The sequence below is a fragment of the Myotis yumanensis genome, unplaced genomic scaffold (genome assembly GCF_028538775.1).
Source record: "Myotis yumanensis isolate MYYU_CA2020_CCGP unplaced genomic scaffold, mMyoYum1.0.hap1 SCAF_1, whole genome shotgun sequence".
Taxonomy (NCBI): Eukaryota; Metazoa; Chordata; class Mammalia; order Chiroptera; family Vespertilionidae; genus Myotis; species Myotis yumanensis.
Window position 1 is genome coordinate 229,408,491 of NW_027223752.1, and position 18,242 is coordinate 229,426,732.

General features: G+C 36.7%; 1 protein-coding gene across 2 annotated transcripts in view; it reads right to left on the minus strand.

The window, feature by feature from the left end:
- Positions 1–18,242, minus strand: part of SLIT2 (slit guidance ligand 2) — a 355,443-nt gene that overhangs the window by 136,034 nt on the left and 201,167 nt on the right. For both annotated transcript variants that reach the window (XM_070398759.1, XM_070398751.1), the window contains exon 5: positions 10,102–10,173. In XM_070398759.1, coding sequence (XP_070254860.1) covers positions 10,102–10,173 — 72 coding nt within the window. The remainder of the gene's footprint in view (positions 1–10,101; positions 10,174–18,242) is intronic.

An 18,242-nucleotide genomic window follows, 5' to 3' on the forward strand; every position in this document is an offset into this window, starting at 1 on the left:
CTGGCACTTCTGCTTTCTGTAAAGGAAAAAGGATCTGTTGTCAGCCACGCATTTGGAGACAGGCGGCCTGTTTACATGAGGTTTCCGTTTGTGCCATGAAATTATTTTGAATTAAGGAATTAGTAAGAGGAAAGTTTTTTTTCCCTTCTTCTCCAAAACGTAATGTCACAACTGCCCTAGCTGGTTTGGCTAAGTGGTTAGAGCATCGGCCCACTGACTGAAAGGGTCCAAGGTTTGGTTCCAGTCAAGGGCATGTACCTTGGTTACAGGCTCCATCCCTGGCCTGATGGGGGCTCATGAGGGAGGCAAGCAATTGATGTGTCTCTCTCATATCGATGTTTTTGTTTTTTTTCTCTCTCTCCCCCCATTCCTCCCATTCTCTCTAAAAAATCAATGGGGAAAATATCCTCAGGTAAGGATTAACAAAAAAACAAACAACAACAACAAAAAGTAATGTCACAACTATTCAGCCAGACAGAGTGGAAATCTGTTGACTTGGGGATGCTAAGAGCACCAGGCACTTCGGGATGGCTTTAGGATGCTTTCCGGGCATAGGGGCCACTTTTTTGGAGGAAGCAAACTACCACTCTCCTGATTTTCTGGGAAGAAAAACATGGCATAGAAGGTATTATCAGTAGTTTCCGACCTTCAGCGGACATGTGCTAGCACAGAGTTTTGTGTCTTCTCCTTATTTTTCTACCTCCAACCCCTTTCTGTTTAAATTCCAGATCTCTTCTCTATCTGATCCTTCACTGCCCTAGTCTGTGGTGTGTTCTGACGCATTTGCTTTATCTTTTATTTCATAAAAATGAAAATATTACAATGAGTAGAGAACCTTCAAGACCTCTCTTGGCACCAATCTTCTATGAGTCTCTTTTCAGTGGCAACACCTCTCCTGGTGCTCTAAAATAACTCTAGATACCCGTTTTTCCCCCCTAGTACTGCTAAATTTAGTCTCAGACAATGCACCGTCTTTATTTAGAGATGGAACTCTCTGTGCCTCACGAACAACAAATTTCTAAAGCTGGTCTGATATTTTTAACACTAAAAATAATTTAGCCTAGTTTCAGATTTTGATCAATTCTAGATATGAGAGACAATATATAATGTTGCTAAATATAAGTTTTAAAAATAGCTATATTAAATGACAGAAAGGTAAACCGTTGCTAACTTGGCATTCTGAAATGTAGTTAGAGATGTTGTATTATGTTACTTTTAAGTGTTTCTCGGGGATTCCTTTTTTAATTTGTCTAAGTTTGAATAGCATACTATGTTTGAGTTATATGTATAAAACTTTCCTTCCTAAATTAACTTCAGTTCGTTTTTTTTCCTTACCCATAGAAAATTCATATTTCACTTCAATATCTTATTACAAATCGATTTTTGAAAGAATTAGAACATAAACTATTCTTAACTCTGAAACAATAGTGAACATAAAACATCTCTAATAATTTCTAAGTCAGTCAGGTTCCCTCAATGTCTCAAAATGAATTATTATGACTCTGCTCTGGTTTTCCAGGTGTCTTTTTCTTAAGTTACAGGAAATACGAGTTCCGTTCATAGTCATATGACTATTATAAGATGGCAAAATCCAAAATTTTAGCTGACTTAAAATGCATCAGAGTAATAAGGATCAATATGAGGGCATGAGAAATTTTTGCTATTTGGGAACAAAGGTGATGGAGCATATAAATTAACCCATTGTACGCCATAAGCGTCTGTAGGTGCAAACGACAGACCTTCCCCATATGCCACGTGTGTCTATAAAAGAAAAATTTCCCTAAGTGGCAGCCCTGACCAACTTTAAGATCATTTTTTGTGAGAATTTTCAGTTAAAAATATTCAAGAACACCCAAATTGTGAGTAATATATTTATTTTTATAATATTCATTGCAAAATGATTTTTTAAATTAAATTCAAAATATCATGGTATGTGGGATGGTTTCCATTTTGGACACGTGCCAGTTAACTGGTGAAGTAGGAGAAAAAGAAAAAATGCTGTTAAGGTTTAAGGTTTGGCATGACCCGTTCTATTTTTTTTCCCTTGCATGTATAAAATTCAGGCCAATAAGTGCCTAAACATACAAGCCTCATACAAATAACAATTGTTTAAGAACTGGTCTAAGATTTAAATTACAAGGAATGGAAGCATAAGAATGATGCAAATTGATCCATATAAATGAACATCCTAGACAGAAGTTTCAGCGACTCTTATCATTTACCTCAGCATAAAAGCACAATCCGAGTTAATCTGGGTATTAGTCAAGAAAATAACCAAGATAAGGACCATTCTGAGGAATGCAAAGTAACTTTCATTATTTGTGAAATTAACCTTTTTGCAATCTTTCAAACAACATTTTGTGTTTTGCTTTGTTTTTCATAGGAATAAAGGATTTCAGTTTTTATTGAAATAATTTATAGTATGAAGTTACATTCAATTGTCAATTGTTGGGAGGAAACAAAAGTAGCTTTAAGAGAGATGGAAACAAAAATAAATGAAAGACAACCAAGTTGACCTGCATGTCCTGGTAACGCTAAGCAAAATAATCGAAGGCGGTGGAAACTGAAATTGACTATGATTGCGACCAGCTGTGATGAACAAACATTTGGTCTTGTTCAAAAGATTCACAGACACATTTCGTCCGAGCCAAACTGTGTACCTAACCCTGCAATTTTCAACCTTTTTCATCTCATGACACAGGTAAACTAATCACTAAAATTCTGAGGTATAGCATAAATATGCATATTTTTGCTGCTCTGATGAAAAGTTGTATTATTATTATTCATTTTTAATCCTCGACTGAGAGTATGTTTTTTATTGACATTTTTAGAGGGAGGGAGAGAGAGAGACAGAGAGAGAGAGAGAGAGAGAGAGAGAGAGAGAGAAATCGATAGGTTGCCTCCCATACACATCCTGACTAGGAATCGATCTTGCAACTTTTTGCTGCACAGAATATGCTCTAACCAACTGAGTGACCTGCTAAGGGCAATTGTATAATTTTGTAGAAATCAAAGCTATGTATAATTTTGATTCATTTACACCAGATGGGTATTATTGTGTTAGCTGTTGTCATTTTTTTGGTTGACAATCCAAAAGGAAAGAAGTCATTGCCCCTGACTAAATAATCAGGTATTTGCATGTTTTAAAAATTCTTGTGGCACACTGGTTGAAAATTGCTGACCTAAACCCTTGTGGCATCACCAGTCAGGCTTCAAGGCAAGATGGGTAATTATTGCAATATAGGCACAATGGGATTATTGGACCAATAAAACATGATAGACTTTTACATGTCTTAATCCTATAAACAAACAGTAGAAACACATTTGAAAGACTATTTGAAACCAGGGACATTCTAAGCAGAGGCGTTCTGAACAGCACCAAATATCAAGGACCACTCAGCATGGACAAAATGTTGGCTGAATGCTTTGGACAGGACCAGATGTCCAACAAGGGTATTTATTCAATGCACAGCAATTGGCAGAGACTGTATATGCACCATTTCATTAGTCCTCACAACACCTTCAAAAAAAGGTAAGTATTATCATCTTGATTTTATAAATGAGAAGCTGAGGCTCACAGACTTCAATAACTTATTCGAAATAGGTAGTAAATAGTTGGTGAAATTTTGATACAAATTTAAATTTATGTATATTTGGAACCCGCCCCCCCCCCCCCCAATAACAAGTGGCTAGGGTAACAGATTCAGGAGTTATTCATTCTGAAAATGGGAAAGTGGGGGGGGGGGCTTAATTAAATCTCTGATGGCCAAGTTTCAAGGAAGAAGCCGGCAAATGAAGAGAGGTAAACAAATCCTGAGAAGAAAGAGATTGCAGTAGTCTGAAGTAAGCATGTGTGAGGGTTGGAAAAAACCTGAACCTTAAAAATCTGGTAGATTCCAGGAAGACAAAAAATAAAAACAGCATTCCCTATGATGGAGATTGGCACAATCAAAGAACAGTTGTAAGCAAAGGCTCTACAATGTTTACAGTAAATGTTCTCCAGAGAGAGGCCATTTGGGCTTGAGCAAAGAACTTGTGTGCAAATTAAGTGGGAGAGAGGGATAGGAACCTGGGTGGAAATCAGTTATGAGCAGTTCGATTGTCTAAAGAGACTAGCTGCTATGCCATTTAATAACAATCACTTCTCTCAGGGAAGAGTCTATATTCCTATAGATCCTGCAGAACTATGACAATATTCTTCTGTGTCCATAAGGCTTTGCCATAGTATCTATAACAAAGTGTTTTTTAATATAAACTAAATGATTTTTAATGAATTTTTATTGATTTCAAAGAGGAAGGAAGAGGGAGAGAGAGATAGAAACATCAATGGTGAGAGAGAATCATTGATTGGCTGATCTCTGAATGTCCCCCACTGGGGATCAAGCCCACAACCTGGGCACCTGCCCTGACCAGGAATGGAACTGAGACCTCCTGGTTCATAGGTCGAAGCTCAAGCACTGAGCTACACTGGCCAGGCAATACACTGAATAATTTTAAAACAGATAATGATGGGATGAAAAAGAAGGCTTTGTGAAAATAAATCTGCCTGTAATGTTAAATGACCTAATGAGAACATGAAATGCAGATCAAAATTTAATTTGATGGCCAGTGGATAGTATAGAGGTAGCAAAGAGCGGCTGTTTGGTGTTGAGGAATGTAGGAACCTAAAGAGCTGGCCTGTCTTCAGTACAATATAACAGCCACAGCAAAATCATGCCAATTCCTATTTTGTACATATGTGAGTTGGATTCCCAATGAATCAGACATCCTTGTGTTTTATTTGTTTTGGAAAGTGTTTATGAAGATTGTATAGATTCATTGTTACATGAGAGAATGCCATCATTGATGAAAGCAAATTTGGAGAGGTTGTTGGAAGCACACTTGAGCATAGCTGTTGGGGATTATCACAGAATTCAGTGTGCTTTTGGAGTGAGTATTAACCAGGAAAATTACAGGACCACGGACAGTTCCCATGGACAGTTCTACTGGCATCTTCCTGATATATTTCACATTCAAGGACCCAACAACAGCTGGTTACCTCTTATGTCTATAGACAAACTTCTGGGTGTTAAGGGGAGCTCTGGGCCTCATAATACAAAACTCAATGTACTCTATCTAAGTGGAGAGTCATCTCTACAGGTCTGTTCAGATGGTTTTATGTCCCACTGAAGACCTGTGGCATCTAACCCAACACCAAGGATAGCAGACCCCTTGAAAGAGGAATTGATCTCCCCTTCTCAGTCTCTTCAGCCTCATCTTACTGAAAACACTCTAGAAAAGAGCTGGGGTCCCTAAAAGCTACAATTTCAATTTGATGTCAATAGATTTTATTTGTATGATAATTATTTAATAAGTATGTAAGTATGAAAAGAAATGTCTTGCCCTAAACACATAAACTAGCTGATTAGAGTAGACATTTTGCAATTCTGGCTTAAGTTATATGACAAAGCTAAAGTAAGTTTTGCATTTGTATGGAAAATATATAATAACAATATAAATCAACTCTTCTGTTTGCCAAATTTTCTTATTGCCAATAATCATTGCAACCCAAATTGGGTAATTTGTTTCCTTAAATGTCATGGTCATACACATCTGTTTCCCAAATGATACATGACTTACTCAAAGAGAACCAAGCTAGATCCTCTTTAACTTAGGCTCTTGTCTATCAATTAATGCATGTCAAAAAAAGAATAAATGTAATATTTTCCATAATGTACTTTTTACCAAGAGGAAGTTTTCCTGGACAATGATGGTAAGGTTCTTACCAGATGGAGGGTTAATGGATTTGGGATAATGCAAGTAAATGGAAGGGAATTTATTTATGAACAATGAAAAGTAAAGTTTCACTGGAACATGCTGTACATTTGGAGGATGTACTGCAAAATGAAATTAGAAAAAAGGCAAGTGTGATTTATATTACACAGTATAGCTGAAATAATGCTTGTTGAAATTTAATTATTTTTAAGTATCCATCTTGGACTCACTAAATAAACTAATAGTGAAGTATGACAGAGTTTGCTTTTGTGATATGAATAACAACTAGCAATCTGCTTAATTTTTGTTAGTATATTTGTACTTTTTTTCATTTAAATCCTAGAATAACTATAACTAGGGATGTTTTCTTATAAATACAAGAGACTTTGGAAGGATTTTTATACTCAGAAAGTACATACTGAGAGAATAAGCTTGCAAGGCTCAGCAATAAAGCAAGGTTTAATTTGAATATTCCCCTAAATTATTCAACATTATTCAATTAAATGGAAATATCTCACAAATCCTTGTTTTAAAAAAAACACAGTAGCATAATGTAACATGTCTTTGTTTAAGATCTGATCAGAAGGCAGTGAAGGCTTTACTGAATCAGTGTTAAATAAATGAGATATATGCAAAATTGATTTTTTTAAAAAGTGGTATAAACTGTGATTACCATTTTGGTGAGACCTGGGTTGGTAATGATATGGTATCAATACTTTAATTCATACTTGATTGGGGAGTTTGAAAACACAGATGTAAATCTTATGGAAAAGTGCAGCCGGGGACTATTATAAACACTATAATTTAGGTGGTATTTTAATATGATCTTGTTATTCTCAGATATTACCGTCTAAAATGTCAGGAAAACGCAAGTGGTTTCCATTGCAGCCAGAGAAACTTAGGTAACAAAATAAAATATAAAGAATTTTAATCCGGTTAAGGAATTAATAGAGAAAAGCCAAAAGGGTATGGGAAGTCAGCCCCGGAGATGCTGAAGAGCAAGATAAATGTCCCTCTGTCTGGCATGGTTTCTGTGTGGCTTGCCTGCAGGAAGAGGACTAAGATCCGCTAATCTGCAAAATTTCCATAGCATCAGTTTCATATTGTCAGGATGCTGCCTTGAGCATAGTTAGCCAATCCACCCGATTAAAGAAAGTCCTTCCAGTGAAAGTCTTCTAATAACTGGAATTTGCTCTGAGTAAGGCCTGACTGTGGTAAATCCAATAAGCCCAATGTGGTGCATCGGTTGGCTTTTGTACTAAACAAAATACCACCTTGATGCCACCTAAGCACATATTCCTTCTGTCTAACCTTTGTTTTTTTTCTCTTTTACTCTCAATGACCAGGAACAGTAGCCATCCTGGCACCATACAGGATTGTCCAGATTGTAAATGCACATCCTGGAATGCAAATAGGTCTGTACCTCTCCTTCCCACACTGGATATTACTAATATTATTAATGCAAATATCTTTAGCCTTTATTGAGGCATTACTTGATAATGTATGGTCACCCCTTTAATAACATTATGAATTCAAGTTTACCCTCATATTAAATATACTTTACCAGATATATGTATATATTTTTCACTTTTTTTCCTTTTTATTTTATTTTTTTTTTAATTGTTTTACTGCTTAAGGTATTACAAAGAGTATTACATATGTCTCCTTTTTTTCCCCCTTGACCTTCCCCCAGCCTCCCGTACCCCCCAGTGTCTTGTGTCCATTGGTTATGCTTATATGCATGCATACAAGTCCTCTTAAGAGATCAACCAGATATATTTTTAACTTTTAATGAAAAAATTGAACTTTATATAAAGACCCATGAAACTGGACATTTTTTGAACAATGTAGTTTGAACTATATTTTAATTATAGTTCAAACTATATTCATTAGCTATGATCATAATGAATTAAATAAACCTAAAAATGCATTGTGGTATTCCAACATTGCTCTGATAGTCTTTCCCACTGTTACATGAAAGGCAGTAAAAATAGTGGGAATAAATTCTATCTTTGTACAGCCTCTTTAGTAAATTCTGACTTCCTTCATCCCACCCTTGCCACTATTTGTGAATACAAACCAACCTTTCCAAAGATTCCTTTATATTTTCTTTTATAAACTTTCCTACAGAATTCCCTAATAACTTCAAACAATCCTTTTTTTTTTATCTCTTGCTCTCCTCAGCACCTATAGCACTTAATATCAGCATCTTGGGTGAGTCATTTAGCACTTTCTGATATATTTTATTTTCCATTCTGTAGCTCATGTCTAAATAACCCCTAATAGACATGGGTTTCTTATCCATTACTACTATTGCAAATGCCCTGCTTCTCTGTCTTCTTACTCTATCTTTTCCAAGGTTAACTTCTAGCTGTTGATTAGTGAGTACTTGCAGAATGAAAAGCACTCTATTCCACAGCATTTTACCCCTATAAACAGTCTTGTACATATCTTTCTCCTCTAAGACTCACAACAAAACCAAGCAATTATTATGTTCATTTTATAAAAGTGAAAACTAACGCTACATTTACTAATTTGTCATAGCTCCAAATCCAATAAATACCAAAAGATTCTGAGACTCCAGTACTAATCTCATCTCATCGAATACATAATAACTCTCTTTAATTTTGGGGTGGGTGGGGATAACGCATGTGGGAAAAAAAGATTTTCAAAAATCCTGCTAAGTCCATAATGCATTCCCTTCAGCACACTGGCTAGCACTTCACTTTTTTGTTATCTCTAACCTTTTAAAATCACATTTTTTTAAGGATAAGAGAGGAGGATATTAGCAAGAATCTCACCATGACCTGCATCCCATTCCAAACTGTATCCTTAAATTTGGCAGAAGGATTACTTATAGACTTGGATTCCTTGAATATCTTTCCTAAGAAGCAAAAGCCACCTGTTTTAAGGACTTAGAGATAATACTATGGTAAGATTGTAAGTGCATTCCCAAAGGGTGGTCAACTGTAGCCATTACTATCCTTTTACAGTGACAAATAGGCAACTTGAGTAGGTGCTACATAGGATCTTTATGTTCTGACATAATATACAGAGGCTGTTTTGAACACTCTACATCGCCGAGTCTACAGGAAGACTTCCCGGAGCCCTAGCTAAAGAAGATAAAGAGAAAGCAAATAAAATCCTTTCCAGCATGTAAAACACTCATAAAAAACTAGGGCCACGATTTCAATGGCTCTACACAGTTACATCCAGAAGCCTCTATTTTTCTCTTGACTTGTACATGTAGAAAGTACACATTTAAAACAAAAACCATTTACATGGAAGAGAAGCTATAGAAGCCAAGACGTGTAGCATTATAAACAATCATCCTCTTTGACGAGGAAGAACATCTGTCTCACGTTTTCCATTGAAAAAAATGTTGGATCCCACCATGGAGAATCCTGAATATAAGTTAATTCTTGACACAGCCCCTGCCCTGTTTATGACCAGTTAAAAAGTACTGAATTCCTGATAGTTAATCTCAGCACTCAGGGGTTTCTCTCCTCTACATTTCAAGCTAATGCAAAGGATAAAGAAACATTTTATGCCCTCACTTTCACAGTCAATCCAAAACCATCATTTTCAAAGGATAATATGGTATTTTAAAATGTATAAAAGTATATACTGGCAATATTAGTATTGCCACTGAGATTTTAAATCCAATACATATCACCAGAGCCACGGGCACTTAGAACAAACACTACAGTTTAAAGATTGATCAAGGGAACATACAGAAAGCAGTATTCTTTTTCTTGTTTCTTTTTAAAGAAGGTTATGCATATATTCTTCCATAAAGATATGAAGGAAAATAGATGTAAGAAAAATATTCACACAAAGGGAAATGCATAATTTTTCTCCTCTCACATTATTGGTGTTTAATGAAAATGGTGATCTAAAAGCTGTTTTAGAAAGCTATAGCTCTAGGCTGTAGGTATCTCTAACGAGAAAATATTATCTACTCTTTCTGGAAAAAATAGTTTATAGTCTGCATATCCAATAAACAGCAGTAACAACCGAAAAGGGAGTTATTGAAATAAGCTGACAGTAAAAGGCAGAAAATACATTGCAAATATCTTTTAATCAAATCACTTCTCAGATTTAACAAGATTAATCACAAGGTTTGAAGAATGAATTTGATAAACAGTTCAGATTCAAGACATCTAAATGAGAATCCTTGCCGATAAATTGTGAAAACAATATGAAACTTACTTTACAAGCTCTCCTAATCAAGCATAAAGATACATTGGGCTTTCACCACTTCTCATTACTGTTTCTTTAATATAAATTTAACATTAAAATAGGATGGCTTTAAAAACCTGTATACATTTTTTAAAAACTACTTACAAATTTTTAATGTCTACTGCTCCACGGAAAGCCTTCCTTGGAATTGCCTGAATTTGGTTTTCACTGAGGTCTCTAAAAAATAACAAAAAAAAGAGAATAAGATCAAGCTATAATATATTTAATTATTTTAATCAATTAATTTGAGAAGTGATAGAATACTTCTAAAAATGTACTAAAAACATCATAATAAAATCCATAGCATTACATGCAATTTCTAATACAAACATTTTATATTTCTCGTATAAATTACAAGGTTAGACTAAATGGTGTTTTGAAGTACTTTTCCAGATCTTTAAATTGCATAATTAATTCTAGAATATGGTTCTCTTAAATTTAAGAGTTGATTCAATTCTGTACAATAAAATATTTATTCAAAACAAATAGCAAATTTTTCATAACTCAATTTCAAGGGGTTCAAAAGTGTTAGCACTGATATTTCTACATCACTGACATAACTTACAAAGTATATAGGAAAGCAGTCCATTTTAACATCCCAGAGAAGAGAGTGCAAAACCTGATAAAATCTGGGCAGTATGATTAAGTTTTCATAACACTTTAAGTAATCTTGAAAATGGAACATGGCAGTACTAACCCAACAATAAAACCAACAGTTCTTGCATGAAATATTAATAGCAAGTTGAATTAAAACCTTCTTTAAATAATTCTATTATAACCATAAACACAGCCTGTCTGTATTTGCATTTTAATTTAATTGAGAAATACATTTTAATCAAAGGAGAAAAGCACTCTAAGTTGGAATGAGAAGTTAGTAAAAAAAATCACTCATCTCATGAAATAGAACATTATTTTACCTTCTGAGTTCGGATGCAATTCCATGTGCTCGCGTAGTGTTATTAGCCTTAACAAGTAGGATATAAATACACAATGAGCAATGCCACTGGAAAGCAGAAAATGCTTGCCTCATTTTAAGCAACACTACTACATAGCAGAAAGTTGAAATATCAAATAAATAAATGCTTAAAATAACCAAAATGGTGCTAAAATTATCACTAAAATTTTAAGATAACTGCTGCTCAGGAAGAAATGCGAAGCTACGAACCACGGAGCATAGCTGATGAAAACAGAGCCATTTTCCAACGATGTGAAGGCAAACTGGACAGATTCATACTAAAGCTTCTCATGGCCAGAGCTCCTTGTTCACACACTTACGGCCATGCAATAAGGATAATTGGCAGATGGAAAGATTTAGTGTGTGGTCTTGACCTCATTAACACTGTTTTAAACAACTAAGATTTGCATTTATATCTCACTATCCAGTGTTCAAATAAAAATGTTTGCTAAGCAATTTGTAAAGAAATAAATATTAGTCTATTTAAAGAGTAAAGGTCTTTAGTTAAAAAAAAAAAAAGGAAGCAAAAACACATACATTATTTCCAACAGTAAACGTGCAGTATGTGCTTGAGTGGAAGTTCAGGCGGCCACCCCTTCCCTAAGCACTGTGGCTCTGTCACTGCTTCCAACTGTTTTGGGAAATCCTTAAGAGTGATAAAGCTTCATTTCCTTAAAAAGTCCTCATTTCTCCAGCTTGTCTTTAATTGAGACCAACTTCCTTACTTTGTTTACTTCCTTACTTTGTTTAATTACAGAGAGTTAACGATATGTATTTAAAAGTCCCAATACTAGAAACAGTGTTCAAAGGAGGCTACTGAGCAAGGAGAAGGTAAAGAGAGATATTGGAGAAAGAAAAAACATCAGGAAGTAATAAGAAGTGAAGAGGGACAAAAGACTGAATTCAAGCAAATTTGAATCTATAATGCTCCCTGAAAACCAACAGTAGTGGTTCTACTGTTGTGTCTCTATTAATTCAATGTATTCCCAGCCAGCCAGCCGGAGCCATTTCATTCACCACCTGCGGACTCACCTCTGCTGAGTCTCTAGCACAATTTAGCCCCGGGTCACAGTCTCAAATGGGGAGACGTGGAGTCGGGGGAAAGGCAGGGGATATTTACGTGGGGCATGAGACATCACGGAGGACCCGTGGGTTGCAATCAGAACCCATTCCTTCCGAATCTGATTTTAGTCCTTCTGGTTTCGTTCTTTTGGTTTTAGGCAGAATTCTAGAACAGGGAAGGGTTTTCCCTGCAAACCCTTACCAGTCTGTTCTTTTTACAAAAGAGTGAGCAACTGTCTGTTTCAGAGGCTCCTTCATCCCCTAAGGTCAGTGGTGTATGTGTGGATTATGTACATTACTTCCCAGGCAATTCTATGGGGTCTCTGCCTGTGCCAGCCCACTCTGCAGGCAACGCCAGTGTGGATTCCAGGTCCCTTCAGGGAAGTGGGCACGGTCACTCATGGCAGGAGGAAGTTGCTAAACACATTTTCAGTGCCTATTGTATTCAATAGTTAATTTTAAGAACTAATAGAGGATCACATTTGATCTATATTTCCTTTAATCTCCATAACCATCATGTACAATAGTTATTACTATCCTGGTTTACAGGAAAGGAAACTAAGCTTCAGGGATGTCAGGCATTAGTGCTAAACGATGAGCCAGATTGTTAAAGTAAACGTATAGAAACAAAACAGATACATATTGAGTCTAGGTTTAGGGCATTTAAAGGTGATACCAGGAGGTACTTGATCAATCTCAATGTGTCCTTCCCGTGGCTTAGAATTTAGAAGGCTTTTTCTTAACGCATTCTAGCCTCTGATTTATGTCATTTGCAAAATGATGGTTAAGATGGTGTTAGAAGAAAGGCTTGTATTTTCTACATAGAATCAAGTGGGGATTAGCTGTTATTTCTATCCAACACATTGATTTAATATGTGCAAGAAACTGGATGATGTTGCAAGGATTGCTGAGCTGTGTAAAGCCCATTCCTGGCTTCCGGAATTTTCAAATCCAGTAAAGATCCATGCTCCTAGCCAAATGAGATCTAAAAAGTGAGAAAACAAGAGTAAGAAGAAAGGTAATGTGAATGTGTTAAGATGTAAAGGTAGAGGGCAGGGCAAGGGTCAGCACTTCCAGTAAAATAAATTGCTCAAGCAAGAATATGGAGGTGGAAAAAGAGAACATTTATGGAAGTAGCTTTTGGTCAGGTTTGTTTAGAGTGGAGTAATGGGAGATGAGGTTGGAAGGACAAGTCGATGGTATAGACTTTTTGGTACCAATTAAGGAGCGAGCTCTTGTTTTAGCAATAGTAATGGATGGAAGGGTAATGGACAGAAACAGGACAGAGGCTCTTCCTTAGATAAAATAAACTGGCAACCAATACCTGGGGTCAAAGGCTCACATTCGGAAGACCACATACAAGACTCCTGCCCTGGCTGGAGAAAGGGTAGTGAGAATCTCAAGCAATACAAGAACCGTTAACACATGGCTTGCTTTCCCTGGGCCAACTAATGGGTGAGGCATCTCTCGCTGTAGATGGAAAAGGTGGAGAAGATAACCAGTGGCATCAGAGACACATGAAGAACCAAAACATAGAAGCAAATTGTCTGTGAATATGGATTAGGCAAGTGAGAGAGGAGACAGAAGTGACTTTGAACTTAGGTTCGGGGACTGTAAACAAAATTGGGAAATCAGAAGAGCAAGTTGCTGTGTCCATTATGAGTTAGAACAGCGGTTCTCAACCTGTGGGTCGTGACCCCTTTGGGGGTCAAACGACCCTTTCACAGGAGTCACCTAAGACCATCGGAAAACACATACATAATTATATATTGTTTTTGTGATTAATCACTATGCTTTAATTATGTTCAATTTGTAACAATGAAATTGGGGGTCACCACAACATGAGGAACTGTATTAAAGGGTCACGGCATTAGGAAGGTTGGGAACCACAGTGTTAGAGAGATGTGATATATATCACCCAGTTTTATGGCAACAAAGTTAATATATGGTAAATAGACCACACGTGGTACCTGAGAAAGGTGATCTAAGAGATCACAGTGGTACTGAGTCATTGGAGGCTTGATGGATTCAAGCCACTTTCAAAATACAATAGGACCCTTTTGAACCTTGATAAAAATGATTGAGCTCAGTAATTCTCACCTCCAGTAATGGGGGCTGGTGATGAGGGGCAGGAATCCAAGGAGAGAGGCAGTATGCCAAAAGAATTACTAGCATAGACTGCAGACCTCAACTATTAAATTATTTCTCTGCCATTTATTAACCAGTAGAGGCCCAGTGCATGGATTCGTGCACCAGTGGGGTCCCTAGGTCGAACAAACGGTCAGACACTTAGCATATTAGGCTTTTAGGATGTGACCTTGGGAAGTTTGTATACCCTTTTTGTGCTTCAGTTTCTTCAGCTGTAAAATGAAACAATAATTGTGTCTACTTCATAGGACTCTTAGGTGGATCCAATGAATTCATACTTTAAAAAATGCTCAAAAATACTTGCCACATAATAAGTGCTATAGAGAATTTGGAGATATATATATATATATATATATATATATATATATATATATATTACAATTATTCCATTAGGCAATGCTACATAGCCCTGAGTGGATTTGCTTTGTTCCCTGAAGATTATAGAAGAAAAAGTGAAACATAACTTATGGTAATGTTTTGTGAACTGCGTGGAATGAGAGGAATGAGTCAGAACTACTGAGTTAGCGAGATGGAGCTGCCAAGGATGGTCTGTAATTATATCACTAGGCAATAGAGTGTAAAAATGTATTCCAAAGTAGGAAAGTGGTTTGATTGGAGTTGATTTTTAGGAAGATTAAACTGGAAATTAAATTTCAGAGCAGGCAGGGACAATGAGCAGTGAAGTCATATTGGGCAGTGTTGGTGGAGAAAGATCGGTCCCCAGTGAACTAGGAAATTCTACTTGGAGAATGTTGAGTAATAAAGTTGGGACTTGGCCCCAGGTCAAATTATAAGGTCTTCAATGTAAATTAAGGCTAGTGTCATCTTGGGAAGAGCTGGAAGCCCCTCAAATTTTCTGATTAAGGAAATAACAAAATTCAAAAAGTGCAAAAAAAAATTTGGGGAGGACAAGTGCGGTACTTGGAAAGCTGGGATTGAAGACTAGAATAGTTTTGTGATATTTTGGTCACAAATATGGAAAAGTATTGCATGCTCATGGATTATAAGAATTAATATTGTCAAAATATCCATACTACCCAAAGCAATCTACAGTTTTAGTATAATCCCTGTCAAAATTCCAATGACATTTTTCACAGAATTACAACAAACCATCCTAAAATTTGTAGGGGACAAAAAAGAGTTTGAATACCCAAAGAAAGCTTGATAAAGAAGAGCAAAGCTGGAGGCATCATGCTCCCTGAATCTAACTATATTATAAAGCTATAGTAATCAAAACAGTATGATATTGCATTAAAAACAGACACATGGGCCAATGAAACAGAATAGAGTGTCCAGAAATAAACCTGTATATATATGGTCAATTAATTTGAGACAAAGATTCCAAAAACAGAGTGAAAGGATAGCTCTTCAATAAATGATGTTGGAAAAACTGGACAGCCAATACAAAAGAATGAAATTGTATCCTATCTTACACCATACACAAAAATCAACTCAAAATGGATTAAAGACTTGAACATATGACCTGAAATCATAAAACTAGAAGAAAATATAAGGGGTAAGCTACTTGACATCAGTTTTAGCAAATCACATATCTGATAGGGATTTAATATCCAAAATATATAAAGCACACACACAACTAAATAGCAAAAAACATTAAACCAGCGGTTCTCAACCTGTTGTCGCGACCCCTTTGGGGGTCAAACGACCCTTTCACAGGGGTCGCCTAAGACCATCGGAAAACACATATATAATTACATATTGTTTTTGTGATTAATCACTGTGCTTTAATTATGTTCAATTTGTAACAATGAAATTGGGGGTCACCACAACATGAGGAACTGTATTAAAGGATCGCGGCATTAGGAAGGTTGAGAACCACTGCATTAAACAATCTGCTGAAAAATAGGCAGATAAACAATATAATTTTTCCCCAAAGTCACACAAATGCTAACAGGTACATTAAAAAGGTACTAAACATCACTATACAAATAATGCAAATTAAAACCACCATGTGATACCACCTCACACCTGCTACAATGGCTACTATAGAAAAGACAAGAAATATGAAGTGTTGGTGAGGATGTAAGGAAAGGGAACTCACAAGCACTGTTGGTGGGAATGTAAATTGGTGCAGCCACTATGGAAAATAGTATGGAGGTTCCTCAAAAAATTAAAAAGGCAGGGATTTTATTCATCTTGTTTCTACAGAACTCCTGACATGTGATAGGCCTTCCTAAGGGAGGTGGAGAAAGATAAAGAAACCCTGAAGTAAAAACTGACAAAAACATGGCAACACGCCTTAGAGATATTGAGTATAAGCCTGTGCCTGGTGCCCTGATGAGTAGTCGCATCTAATATTATAGATGCAATGAGGGAAATCAGGAGAGAAAACTGGACTTCCGAGAGGGCTTTGAGATATATTGGTATCAGGCAGCACAGGAGAAGTGAAAGGGAATGTTTCATAAAACGCTGGAGATCAGAAACTAGAGCTCAATGAATAGATCAGGCAGAGGAAGACAGATTACCAACCCTTCGACCATGGTGAGAATGGGACTATGCACTACATACATGAATCTTCTTTCAGATGGTACATATCAACACACTTCACATCTGCAGGTCATTGTCCCCGATGCTCAGTGTACTCACAATTTCAACATGGGAAAGTGGGAAAGTCAGCTGTCTCCTTCCCCATTCTCACCTCTATTCCCTCATTCATTCATTCATTCATTCAAAGGCATACATTGACAGCACAAAATCTGATATATCCATAGCTCTGTGATAGTTCTGTCTCCTCTATGATGCTTTTGATTACCCACCTGACTGCTGCTTCTTGAACAGTGGGGCTGTCTCCTCTACATATGTCCTTTCTTTTCCAGGTCTTACTACCATCCTACATAGAATAGGTTCTTTTATCATTCTTTGATAGATGTTTGAATGGTCTCTTTTTAGGGGTCGCTGGGGCTGTTCTTCCACTAGAAATTGTTTTGTCACTGAGAGGCTGTAGCAAATTCTAGTAGTAATAATAAATATCTATTTTTCTTCTAATCTCTAATATAATTGATAAGACCGTGCTTTCTATGGAGTCTTACAGTTGTCACTTAGTTGTGTAAAGGACTTCATGACTCTTAATAAAAAGTGTCATAAAGTCCTTTACACAACTAACTGACAACTGTGAGACTCCACAGATATTTAAGTGTGAAAAAGTGTGCACTTCAGAATAGATGAAATAAGATGACACTCAAAGCTAATCTATATTGGGCAATGACTACCAGGCCGCACGCTTCGATTTATTTGTTTCCATAATCACATCAGGATGTACTTTTTAGTCCCATTTAAAGACAAAGAACTGAGGTTTACAGAGGCTACACAATTTCCCTGAGCTCATAGAGCTAGTAAGCTAGAGGAGCAGAGATTCGAACTTGTCTCTGTTGTCCTCCAAACCTCATACACTTAACCACAGCTGTCCTGCCTCGTACAAGAAGTGGCTTCTGGAGAGGTCTGGCTCTCTGGCGCTGTGGTTTCAATGTGTGGTTGTAGGATCACCCAGAATAGTCCTCTGGGGAGGTTGTTTAAACAGCAGACAGACCTCAGCGCTCCTCTCCAGAAACACTAGGAGAACCTCTGGGAGCTGCCCAGCAACCTGCCTGCTGGGTAACATGCTCACTGACTTTGAACTGCACATTAGTAGCCCATTGGAATATCTACCACCAATGGTACTTGTAGCTTTTATAAACATGGCGCTCCTTTATGTCCGTCCAGTTGGAAGTAGTAAAAGCCAATAATAAATAAGAAATGAAAAGCACCATTAAAACCAAGAAGACTGTGCATAGCATGAAAGGCATATATGTAGGATATAAAAGGCCAATTTTCTTATTGTGGTAACATATACATAGCAGAAAATTGACCATTTTTACCTCTTTGTGTGTACAGTTCACCGGCACTAAGGGCATTCACAGTGTGCAACCTTCTCCACCATTGATCTCCAGGACCTTCTGAGAGGACATGCTAAAAACTCTTTTCTCCATAATGTAATAACCTTAAAATAAGGTACTAACCATGAAATGATAATTCACAATGTAAATAATTTCCCTTTTCTCTTTCTTCCCTTCAAAGTAGCTTC